At 38.4% G+C, this 12,742-nt stretch overlaps 1 protein-coding gene across 1 annotated transcript; it reads right to left on the bottom strand.

Annotated features, from left to right (window-relative positions):
- Positions 1–1,552: 1,552 nt before the first annotated feature.
- On the bottom strand, positions 1,553–12,551 carry cpox (coproporphyrinogen oxidase). The gene is made up of 7 exons (XM_022217521.2): positions 11,515–12,551; positions 9,704–9,847; positions 9,368–9,478; positions 9,110–9,251; positions 5,623–5,841; positions 2,241–2,345; positions 1,553–2,149 (listed from the first exon to the last, which is right to left on the bottom strand). Exons 1-7 carry the CDS (start codon positions 12,050–12,052, stop codon positions 2,065–2,067), a joined length of 1,344 nt encoding a protein of 447 aa, XP_022073213.2. The 5' UTR covers positions 12,053–12,551; the 3' UTR covers positions 1,553–2,064.
- Positions 12,552–12,742: the final 191 nt, after the last annotated feature.

Genomic DNA, 12,742 nt, shown 5'->3' with positions numbered 1-12,742 from the left:
AGAAAGGAAAAAGGTTTTTAAAAAAAACTGCCAAACAATTTCAGGTGCCAGTGGCAATGTTGCAAAGTGTCATCAATAAGTACCAAAAATTTGATACTCCAGCGGACACTGCACCAAAATGTTCACCATCGACCAAGATCCCCTCTGCTTCAACCAAAGCATGGAAAAGCTTGACTGACCTTTGCAAAGACGTACCTATAGAAAGACAAAAGCTTCTGGTCATCTGTTCTGTGGTCAGATGAAACAGAAGTTGAGATGTGGCTTTCACCTAGTGAAAGAAGGGCAAAGCCTACAAGCCAAAGAACATGGTCCCTACTGTGAAGCATGGGGGTGGAAGCATCATGCTCTGGGGCTGCTTTTCTACAACTTGGTTAAAGTGGAAAGCATCACAAGGAAAGACAGTAGCAGCAGAGAACATGAACCTGGGGGAGTGTTGGCTCTATCAGCAGAACGATGATCTGAGGCATACAGCCAAGGAGGTGAAGAAATGGTTCCAGGACAATAATATTAATATTATGAAGTGGTCGATTTAGAGTTCTGATTCAAATCCCATCGAGAACCACTGATGGAGCTAAAGAAGCAGTAGTAATAGTCCCAGTCTGAGCTTTGTGTTGTGTCGTTTCTTCAGATTCCTGCTACGTTTGTTGTTGTCGTCTGAACTGGTCCACACCGGTCAGGGCTTGGAGTCATGTAATTTCTTCAGATTCCTGCTCCGTTTCTTGTCGAACTTTGTGGTTTGGATGCTGTTGGATCAGCAAAGCAGGGGACTTCTGACACGAAAAACCTCTTCACACCCTCTTCATGTTTCTGTAGATTTTCTTCATGTTGTCGTCTTTGAGGTTTCAGTCCAAACAGGCTAATTTCAGCCAACATCTCATCTTTGTAGCAACATTTTAAAAATAAAAGTCTTCCTACCAAGCACACTGAATGGTTCCTGTGCTATACACTCTACATGTAATACATTAGATGTGTTCTATGTTAATTGCATGGATCCTGATCAAATAAATAAATAAATTGTGAGCTATTAGAAAAATCGTTTGGAAGCTGTGATTTTAAAAAAAAAGGATTTGCAATTGATTATTGAGATTATTATTCATTATTTCTTGACACTTTTTATCTTAAAAAAATTGGTTATGGCTTCAGACTTTCTTGTGTGTCCTATTTATATTAAATCTGAGGTGAAATACTAATGTGGAAGTGAAAAGGTTAAGAAATGTCTTGTATTTGACAGGAGTATGAATAATTTTGAGCTTAAGTGTATAACCGAGACAGGAAAAGAATGTAGAATTTTAGGTCAAAAGCTCGAAGCTATTTTTAGAGGCAATGTCCTGAAAACTGTTGTGTTCTGGACTCATCTTTCTGTCTTCACATTCATCCCCTCTGTGGAACATGACCCAAAACCCAGCATTGTTTACTGACGTTCAAACAAACCAGCAGGTGGATCATTTACCACAAATGAAAGACCAATGAAACGGAGCTCATCGGGGAGCAGCTAATTCTTATTATCTAGCTTCGATTGTCAAAAACAACCCATTGTTCGGAGCAGACGCGCTTGGCCATCAAAAGTACATTTATTAAGCAGTGTCTGGACACACACAGTGGCTCAGTTTGTCCTTATTTTCCCTTTCGGTGCTTCATTAAAGATGAAGAGAGTCGAGCAGCTTCAAGTAGAGCAAAAGCTACATTTAGCTCAGGCGTAGAAAAAACACACACAGCTACTGCTTGACACAAACACTCGTTAAAAGGACCCTAAAGCAGGTCACCTGTGCAGTCACATCATTTGGTCCGGCTTTAGGCGGTAGGAAATGGCACAAATCTCAGTCATCGGGTTTAACAATCATTAAATAAAGAGTGATAAAGTGCCATCAAGGCTGATTCAACAAGTAAAGCAAACAGGCAGGAGAAAGAGGAAAGTACCGGTGCAAAACTCTGCAGACACTCGCAACGTAACGGGATATTATTATTTTGGTAAACGCAGAGTTTTATGGTGCTGACGTTTCACAGCTTCAGAAAACACAACAAAGACGTCTCTGGATGTTTTGTCCGTTCCATTCCATTTCTCCGTCACACCCACTCCTTGGGGTTTCGTAACACCTCCAGCATCTCGGCCTCCTGGGTACCTTTGGCAGGCTCATGCATGTATTCCCACCTGAGGACGGAGGGCGAAACGGTTACCAGGCAACCAGGACAGGTTAGTGCTGCTGTGACAGAAGAGCTGCTTCACACAGGTGTTGGATTACCTGGCGGTGAGCGGGAGCGACATCAGGATGCTCTCGATCCTGGAGCCGGGCGTGGCCAAGCCGAACTTCACTCCGCGGTCATACACCAGGTTGAACTCCACGTACCTGCAACACAAACAGAACTACTATTGAAGCTCAAATCCATCTGAAATTCTCTCAGTTTTACAACAATTTCTACTCAACCATCTCTGATTACATAAAAATTCTTAGTAGGGTCAATATGTAAATGAGAGACCTTTGAAGTCCATGGGATATATCTTGCATAGAGTTTTATTAAAAGTAAAAAAAATAATGCTTTTTATTTTTATTATGATCATGTCTTTACAAATTCCATAATTATTTATTATGGAAACAACCTCTTATTAATTAAAAAATGACTGGATGTCACTAAAATTTTAATACCAACCACCTTCTAATTAGCTAAACAATAATTAAATGAGCTTATTCAAATTGATTTGATTGAATACTTTTTAAGTTGAAATAATCAGGACAGATATCAAATTTTATATGGAAAGTAACATTTTATATGTGTCTGAGAAATCACTTTCAACCAAGTTACTTATTACAAAAACACCTCTCAAGGGAGAATCACATGACCTGCTCCACATGATGTCATTTCCTCCTGAACAAAAGACTTTCAAGACTCGTGTGTGAGTCAAGTATGGATTTATCATGTCAACAGGTTTACTACAATATCTTTATGAAGAACTCTCAATTTCAATTTTAATGAATTGTATATATATAATATTTAGAAGAATCTCTCTAAAAATGCCATGTGGTGTTTGGTTATATTGAAATTAGTCCTGAAAAAAGCAAAAAATGTCAACTCTGATACCTGTCAACCATGTTGCAAAAAGTCCTGCAATTATATATTGACCCAGAGCATAAATTACGGATATTTAAAATGCCGTTTGTCAAATTGTAGCTTGATATATCAAAATCAATCCATTCACAAAAAATTTTTAACGCACGAACCATACGTAGCTGCATGTCAAAATTATACAAAAGAAAACACGTAGAATACTTTTTAAAATGAAACTCAGACACAAAAATGAAAACAGAAAACATCATCTCAAGTTGTACCACAACAACTACAAATATTGTTAGATAGTGTAATCTAAGTGGAACACACTTCTGGAGTTTCAAAATGTGCTGAAAGAGGGTTGACTGCGTTAAATAGAAATGATTTCTTTTTAGATTTCTTTCACAGATACTATGTTAAATATCCACGTCTTATCATAGATTTTCCAGCAGAGGGCCCCCTGATGATCTGAGACAGAATAATGCATATTGACAAGTTTTCTTTCCCATCAAAAATAATCAATTCATGCCTTAAAAAGTCTTAGCTGTAACAGGATTGATTGTATTTATTACGTATGAAATTCTGGAAGTCTGAATTCATGTTTTTGAGACCGTCATCAGTACACTGCAGTTTTAAAGTGAAACTGCTCAGCCGAGGTGCTGACTGATTATTCTGCTCATGATGTGTTCTTCAGCATATTAAAAAAAACACTATAAGTTTATTAACATGGCAAACAAAACTCTAAAACTTTATTGGCATATGTCGGTAAGTCGGCAGCGTAAACATCTGGATTTCAGGCTGCTGCATTTGTTAACCCTCATACAGAAAACAAAAATAAATTCACAATTCACAGCATCGTTTTCACATCGCTTGTCTTTCGAGGTCGACAAATACACGCAGAAACATTGTAGAAAGTTCAAATTTGTCACAACACTTTAATGCAGCTGGTAAAGTTTACTAAAGTTCACTGATCAACCTGAACCAGGGATCATTCCAGCTTCTTCTTTCTGCTTCCACTCCCAACTTCATCTCAACCATCTTAGCCTTCTTTTGCACTCTTCCCATTCATAAACTCGTCTTTTAGCTCTTTTGTTGTCGACTCTGTGGCTGTGAGCTCAGCCAGAATCTGTTTCAGACCACACAGGAGTGTGAATCTGCACCAGAACTCTTGAATAAATGAAAACAACAGCTTAAAAAATGCAAGCGGAGAGTAAGTGAGAGAAGAAGACGTCCTGGAGCTACTGAGACTAGCGGGCGTCCTGTTTGTGTTTGAAGCAGAAAGTCTGAGTTAACAAAGAAAGCTGGAAACCACCTTCATACCCGTTAACTCTGACTGAGCTTCTAGTTTTTGTCGAGCCGACTAACAAAAAGTTTGACTGTTAAACTGTCTTCACAGTTCAGCCTCTGATCTGACACTAGAAAAGCTGCTCCGGTTAAAATAGAAGCGTCCTGTCAAGTTTAGAACCCCTTTAGAATTCATTGATGATATGTCCAGGTCCGTATAGACCAGCGGTGTCAAACATGCGGCCCGCTGGCCAAAAGTGGTCCACCAGAGGGTCTAATCCGGTCCTCAAAGTGTAAAAATGACAGAGCAGACATTAACTGCAGACTGTAAATTAGTAAAACTATAAATTTAAAATCATTTCTAGACCATGACAACTTGTTTTGATCATAAAGTAAAATACTAGATTGCTCACTTGTTGTTTTGTGTCTCGTTTTTGTTGTTTTTATCTTCTTTTTGTCTGACTTATCGTTTATCTCTTATTTTTGTCGTTTTGCTGTTTCCTTTTTGTCTCACTTGTGTTTTTTGTCTTCTTTTTGTCATTTTGTGTTTTGTTTTTGTCGTTCTGTGCTTCTTTTTCTCTTGCTTGCACTGTCTATTTTTTGCCATTCTGTTTCTCGTTTGTGTCATTTTCTTGTCTCCTTTTTGCCGTTCGGCCATTTTTTGTCGCTTTGTAACTTCTGTCAATTTTTTTTTCCATTTTATGTTGCTTGTCTATTTTTTCTGTCTCATTTTTGTAATATTTTGTCGTGCTTTTGTTGTTTTTTTTGTCTGACTGTTGTCATTTTGATCATAAAGTAAAATCCTACATCATTCAGTTCCAGATGACTAAATGTTTTATTCATTTGTAGACACTCTGATCTGGAACGTGTAATGAGTAAACGATAAACTGAGGCTGAATGTTGTCGAAATTGAACTCATTTTTCTTAAGAAGTTTCAAGTTGTTCATGATGTTTTGTAAAAAGATAATTCAATAAATGTGAACATTTTCAGAATCTATTTTTTTGCACCTAAACAAGTGAAACATTTGAAGTTGTGGTGATTTCTAGGTTATTATGCTGTGATTTTATCGGTCACTTGAGATCAAATTGGGCTAAGATGAGTTGGACACCCCAGGTACAGGATGAAGTCTGGGTCCGGACTACTTAGTGACGTGGGGTATCATATGTTGTGGATTAAACGAAGCCTTCACTCAGAGAATTTTGTCTCGAGGAATTCTAGTAATCGAATAACTGGAATAACTTGAGGAATCGTTTCAGCTCGAGACTTAATGTATTTCTATTCATCTCTTTACTCACCTTCCTCGTCGTACCTGCTGCCAGTCTTTCTCCTCGTCAGTGAAGGCGTCGTTCAGGTGTTTGTATACGATGGGCAGGTAGCAGGGCACCACCGTCTGAGCGCAGCTCTTAACGAAGTTAAACGCCTCCTCCTGAGTCGGGGAGTCCAGGTCGTCGAAGAAGATCCCTCCGATACCACGTGTCTCCCCTCTGTGGCGGATGTAGAAGTACCTGTCGCACCTGGACGGAGGAGAGTTAAAGAGTCTTCATGTGAAGCGACAGATTTTAGTGCGAAAACAAGAGCGAGAGAGCTACCTGCACAGGTGTATTTAGCTATTTTAAACGTCAAAACAACAAAATAAGGTAAAAGGAAGACAATTTGTCTTTCACACACAAAAAAAATTCATGAAAAAATAGGTAAATAAAATGAAGGCATAAGATTCTCAGTCTGTTGGTTCTGCACCTTCAGACTGTAAATCAGATCTGTTTTCTTTTTTACGTTATAAAATAGATCATATATATGTATTTAAACAGATAGCGTAAAAAGCAACGTGCAAAAGTCATCAAAAGCACAGTTATATTAAAATTTAATAAAATAAGTCAGTTAAAAGCCCATCTGTAGAGACGAGTAATATAATTAAAGTTAAGACGTACTGTTCATTAAGTATAAAGTTTAAGCTAAAGCACAGTTAGCTTAGCACAGAAACTGTACGCTGTCTGAAAGTTAAAAGGTTAAAATAAAATCTAAAAGCGATAGCCAGCAACCATCTGTAGCTTCACATTTCACAGACAGACATGAAATCTCATCTAACTCTCTGTAGGAGTACTGGAATTTTCTAAAGAAAAACTTTTAAAAAGCTAGAATTTTCTAAAGAAAAAAATGTAAAAAGCTAAATTATTCCTTCAACTTAAAACGAGTTTTTAAGACTTGTGAGCAGCTCCATCAGATAAACCACACCCTCCTCTAATCACTCACTGTCGTCATCGCTCAACGGTTTTCAGATTTTAGGCCGAGACTTCTCTTATCACCCTCCCACAGTGAGGATACACCCTTTGTAATCCACACAGAAAAACACTGATCAGATGAGTATGTGCTCCAAGACACACACTCATCAGCCACAGCCTTAAAACGCCTGCTGGATGTGAGTGAGTCGCCTTCGTGAGTCCTTCAAGTCCTGGAAGCTGCAGGTGGAGATCATGAATCAGAGGAATCTGAGGCTAAGTCAACACCTTGAACTTTTTGTCAGGTTCCTCACATAATTCCTGAGTAACATTAGCAGCGTGACAGTGAGTGTGATGCTACTGAAGGTAATACTGCTGCTATGAAGGTGTGTACGTGACTAAAAGGACTCAACGTTTGAGTGTCACGCTGCCTCAGCCTGCTGCAGTCACCACTCAGGTAAATGAGGCACATGGCTGTCCACATGATGTGATTAATTTGTCACCAACTCATGCTAAGCTAACTATGTGCTAGCTTTATCTGTAATTGCCTGTAAGTACTCCTTCTCTCTGTAGATGTGCTTCCAATTGTCACACTACTAAATAATTTTGACTTTTGATCATTACACTTACATAATGAATTAAAATATTAATGTTGTATAAGTCTTGTTAAGAAACACATCCATTTTTGGCGTTTTCTTGTATTTTAAAGGCAACTAAACAGACATTTTCAGGTAGTTCTCTCCACTGTTTTAACAATTAAACCTGCAGCTTCACATGGGATGTGAATAATTTTGCATTTTTGTACTTACATTTCAGTTCGACATAATGAAATTTCATCAAATCGTTTAGCAAAAAGGATTAGAAAACTCTGAACAAGTGGCGAGGTGCTTTAACAGAGACTGACAATACAATATTCTTGAAGGGAGAAGAGTCTCAAACAGTTTCTGCACATTTTCACATTTAAAAGCTAAAAGAAAACTGTTTAAAATGTCATAAACATTATAAACATGGAGAAACATCAATGAGCCTTTCAACAGCATTAGCTAACACAATGTAGCATTAGAACACAGGAGTGATGGTTGCTGGAAATGTTCCTCTGTAGCCCTATGGAGATATTCCATTAAAAATCAGCTGTGTCCAGCTAGAACAGTCATTTAACACATTAACAATGTCTAGACTGGATTTATCTTTCATTTAATGTGATCTTCATTAAAAAGAATTAGAATAGTAGTATATGACCAGTCTGAAGCTGCACATTCCCCTACACAGCAAGCAGCGGTACTCTGTGTGTTCTAACTCCGCTTATACCCTTAAACTTGCACATTTTTCCCATGTCAAGAGTTAACAACTCAGTTGCTGCCACCTCCTGACAGGTTCAACTATAACAGCATAAACAAGAAAAGCACTCGGAGAGTGCAGTACTCCACCAAGGCTGCTCAGTCAATGTGTCATGCGCAAAGGATGATATCTTAAATAAAAAAGACCTTGTGCTGAGCACAACACCCCCACAATTTAATCAGTTCTTCCTTGTATCATTTCTGATGGATAAGTCCTGATAAGTCCTCAGTGGTGAATTTGTAGTAGGATCACAATCATGTGATCGTCAGTAGGCAGGTGATGTAATGTTCACTTGTTGTCATGGTTACAGTGACACCGTGCCGCTATCTCGCAATGATACAGAAATCTTTAACAAATCACCACATTTGTCCAAAATGATTACAATTTTCTCCAGAACTTGCTCAAAAAAATCCTCGTTTCCTGTTCACAATCTGTCACAAATGAGTTAAACATCTATGATGGCTTAGAAGGGTTCCAGAAATGATTAAAAACAATAAAAACAAGTCCAAAATGACTCAAAGTTGACCTCAGAAAATATATGTGTTCTCAAAATGTTGTAAAAATTTGTCAAACAACGACCCAAAATGTGTGCAAAATGGCTAGAAATTATTCAAATTAATCCAGAACTTGCTCCAAACATCTTCCTTAACTGTTGAAAACCTGTCCAAAATGAGTAAATCATCTAGGATGGCTGGGAAGGGTTAAAAATAGGTTCAAAATGACTTTAAAATGCCTTCAAACTATTCAGATTTTCTTTAAAAAGTGGGAATTATTCACAGTTACAGTTTTATAAACATTCGTGGTCTGCAGTGATGAATTTGTGGAAGGATCACAATCATGTGATCATCAGCAGGCAGCTGATGCAGTGTTCACTTGTTGTCATGGTTACAGTGACATTATGCTGCTATCTCACAATGATACAGAAATCTTTAACAAATCCATGGATCCAGACTATAAGCCACATCACTGCCAAAATCTAATCACTTGGTCCTTTTGTCATTTCTGACCTTTACTGAAAATTTCATCCAAATCTGTTATTCCATTTTTGAGTAATGTTGCTGACAGACAGACAGACAGACAGACAGACAGACAGACAGACAAACCAACATCGATCTTAATGTAATTCTGCCATGCTCCTCGGTGGAGTAAAAATGTTACTTACTTAACCTGTCAGCGGTTTTAATGCTGTGGTTGGTGAGTGAATACAGACAAACAGGACGGATCGTACCATTTCTTATAGTCGGGGTAGTACTGCGGGTGGTGCTTGTCACACGCCTCCTTCAGGGTGTTGTGGAAGTGAAAGGCATCTTCTTTATTGATGTAAACAGGCGTCAGGTCAGTGCCGCCGCCGAACCACCACTGCTTGGTGCCTGAAACACACGACACAGAGACAAGAAAAGATGGAAACAAGGGTCATCATTCATCCACACACTCAATAGTGTCACTGACACCCGGAGACGAGGGCTGACGTAAAGGCCTGACTCACCGTCCTCCTCCTCGATCTCAAAGTATCTGTAGTTGAAGTGCACTGTGGGGATGTGGGGGTTCTTTGGGTGGATGACGGAGCTCACTCCCATGGCACAAAACGGCAGCTTACCTGGAATAAAACACAATAAAATGAACAAACACACAGTTAAAGCATGCTTCAGTCCCAATTTAAGAACCTGACAGCAAATCTAAAGTATAACGTGAGACAAAAGATGTAATATCACAGCAGTGTGAAATGAAAGGAAATCTCAGGTCATGGTATGTTATTGTGAACATGCAGTCAAATGAAATATTAAGATTTAAACTGTGTAGATCCCACATTATGAGAACTCACCATCCTTGCCTTTGAGGACTTTCCCTCTGCTCCTCATCTGTCTCGCTGCCTCCTCGGTCAGGTTTCCAAACACCACCGACACGTTGACGCCTGCCTTCTCAAACACCTTCCCGTCCTGCATCACGCAGCTGATTCCTCCACCACCTGACGCAGAAACACAGAGAAAATATATATAAAAAATCATCTGGTTCTTGTCTGCATCTGGTTTATTTCAGCACAAAAACATTCTGCATGCTGGAACAACTGCTGGAAGAATCTCAAAATCTTCTTTACTGTCACAAAGGGAGAAAGTAAGCAGAAAATGTGAAAATTTCAGCAAAATTTCACCCTTTTTCTTTAAAAATCACTCAAACCGATTAGTTGATTTATCAGAATAAATAGGCAGCATTGACAACCGATCAATTAGTCTATTTATAATTGCAGCTCTGTTTTCAATGGCATTTAATCTGGCTTTTTTAGGATCCTTCAGTGTTTTTTAATAGTGTGAGTAATTTACATATTGCAGCTTAAAACCCAACAAAAATGATAAAATATACTACTCCACCTTACTGTAATACATATTAAAGCTGTCATCCTACAGTGTTATTAATCGTGGAGAAGAACCTGACTAATGTAATGACATAGCTATGATATTACAAATTACAGAATTTAACCTAAGTAATATAAATATTAAGGCTTGGACCAATCAGAATAATTAATTATGGAGATGATTAGTTTTTATTCACACAAAAGCATACATAAAAACCCAACAAATTCAAGGGTTCAATCGATCCTCTACAAGCAAGTTTTTTATTTATTCACTTTCTCAATAATGTTAGTATGTTATTAATGAATTCTAAGTTATTATGTGCTATTATTACCAACCTGGATTATATTCTGTAAATGTGCTTTAATCTGTTTATGCAAATGTTAAGAGAAAGAAACTACTGCTGATAATAAAAAAAAGCAAAAAAAAACCTGCAAAAGAGTCAAAGCATGTGATTAAAATGTGCACTAAGTTCTTTATTTTTTAAATATTTTAAATAAGAAATCAAATGAGAAAAAATATCTTTACACTGCTTATAATAACACTTTTTTTTTAATCCTGCAAAACAGTTAGTGTGGAATTAAAAGGTCCATTAACACTGTTTTTTTTAAATAAATATTTTAAATAAGAAATCTAAAGAGAAAAATGACCTTTGAACTGTTTATTGTAAAAAATGAATTCCTCAAAACCGTCAAAATATGTGATTAAAAATGCTCTAAGGTTGTTTATTTAAAAATAAAAATTAAATAAGAAATTTAAAGAGAAAAATATCTTTGAACTGTGTAAAAAACATTGATATATTCTTAAAAATTTTGCAAAAGAGTCAAAGTGTGTGAATAAAATGAGAGCTTAAACTGTTGTTATATAAATAATCTAAATAAAAAATATAAAGAGACAAATACTATCTTTGAAATGTTTTTCTTTAAATTTTGCAAAACAGTCATTGTGTGTCAATAAAATGTGCACAAAGGTTGTTTTTTAATAGAAAATTTTTAAATAAGAAACCTAAAGAAGAAAAAAAAATCTTTGAACCGTTTATAATAAAAGATTTTTCTAACTCTGCAAAACAGTTAAAATGTGGGATTAAAATATGCACTAAGGTTGTTCTTGTATAAATAATTAAATAAGAAATTCCAGTGTCATGTTCATTCATGTATTTTGCATTATTTCTGCAGATGTTTTAGGTTTTCACTGCTGGATCGTGTCAGTATTACTTATTTATGTACTACAGTATGGCAGTAATAATTCCCTCGTCCTGACAGGCCCTCTCCATGTGTCGCCTCACCTTCCTTCCTGTCCCACCGGTCCACCTTGAACGTCCCTCCGTCCACCTCCTGCAGAGCCCGGCAGAACTCGGCCTGCGTCTCCATGATCAGCATCTCCATCCTGGTCCGCATCTCCGCCTTGCTCCCCTGCAGCACAGCGATGTCAGTGACCGGAGGAGACATGAAGCCCCGGCACCGCTCCAAGATGTCCCCCTCCTCCTTCTCCTCGACCGCCGTGGAGACCCTGGTCGCCATCTCCGCCCGCTGGAAGTGGTTAGCGTTGGCCAGAAAGCCCGCTACGGCCGCCGCTGCCGTCACCGCTGCGGCTCCTCCGAGCGCCAGGGCTCCCCTTCTGGTCGCCCGGGCTGCGGAGCTGCCTGGGGTCCCCTGGGACCTGAACCTGGTTCCTCTGGAAAGCCATCTCAGAGTCAGTGCAGGGCTGTGAGCGGAGCAGAGCGGCTGTGCTGCACCGGCGAGCCGCGGTAAATGTGAACTCAAACTCCGCCTGGCTGCATTTTGAGCCGTTCTGTTTAACGAGCAGAAGACAAAGGTCGCCATTTTCAGGAGGAACTCCCGCTTCTTCCCGCGGCTCTGCGGTTGATTATCACCGAAAATCAACTTTGACACTCCTTAAAACATTATCACAAGTTGGAGCTACGTGCTATCTGTCATGTTAACTGGAAAGGGGCGTTTATCTTCCGGGTATTGACAGAGGCGTCATGGGAAATGTCGTCGTGCCGCAGAAAGCTCAGAGCGCTTCAAGACTATAGTAAACTTCAACACCCAGAATGCACTGCGAATCAACATACATGTGGGCATCTGACAACGTCTCACAAACTCCGTATTTTGTCATTAGAACTTCATTTGCTTCTGTTTCTTCTACAGCTGCTTTTATCTGAGGAGTCAGTGAAATAGTGTAAATAAATACATGTGATTTTATGACCGTGATGATAACACTACGGTGTCGCTGTGGGTAAACGAGTAGTGCTATCATATTTTGAATGAAGGCACCTAATCTCAAGTAACAATAGCACACTGAAGCCACTATAAATATATGCAAACTGCTAAATAAGTAAATGAAAGTTATCGTAATTTTATTCGATAAAAAATGTGTGCTATTTGACAGACTTTCCCTGTTTAGTAAAACTACAAATAGTAACCAGTAAAATCACACAGGAATATATTCATTTACATATTTTTTAAAAAGCCCAAAACTGTGAATTTGTCTACATCAGAAACCTGTACTTT

The sequence above is a fragment of the Acanthochromis polyacanthus genome, chromosome 4 (genome assembly GCF_021347895.1).
Source record: "Acanthochromis polyacanthus isolate Apoly-LR-REF ecotype Palm Island chromosome 4, KAUST_Apoly_ChrSc, whole genome shotgun sequence".
Taxonomy (NCBI): domain Eukaryota; kingdom Metazoa; phylum Chordata; class Actinopteri; family Pomacentridae; genus Acanthochromis; species Acanthochromis polyacanthus.
This window is presented reverse-complemented; position numbering and strand designations above follow the sequence as displayed.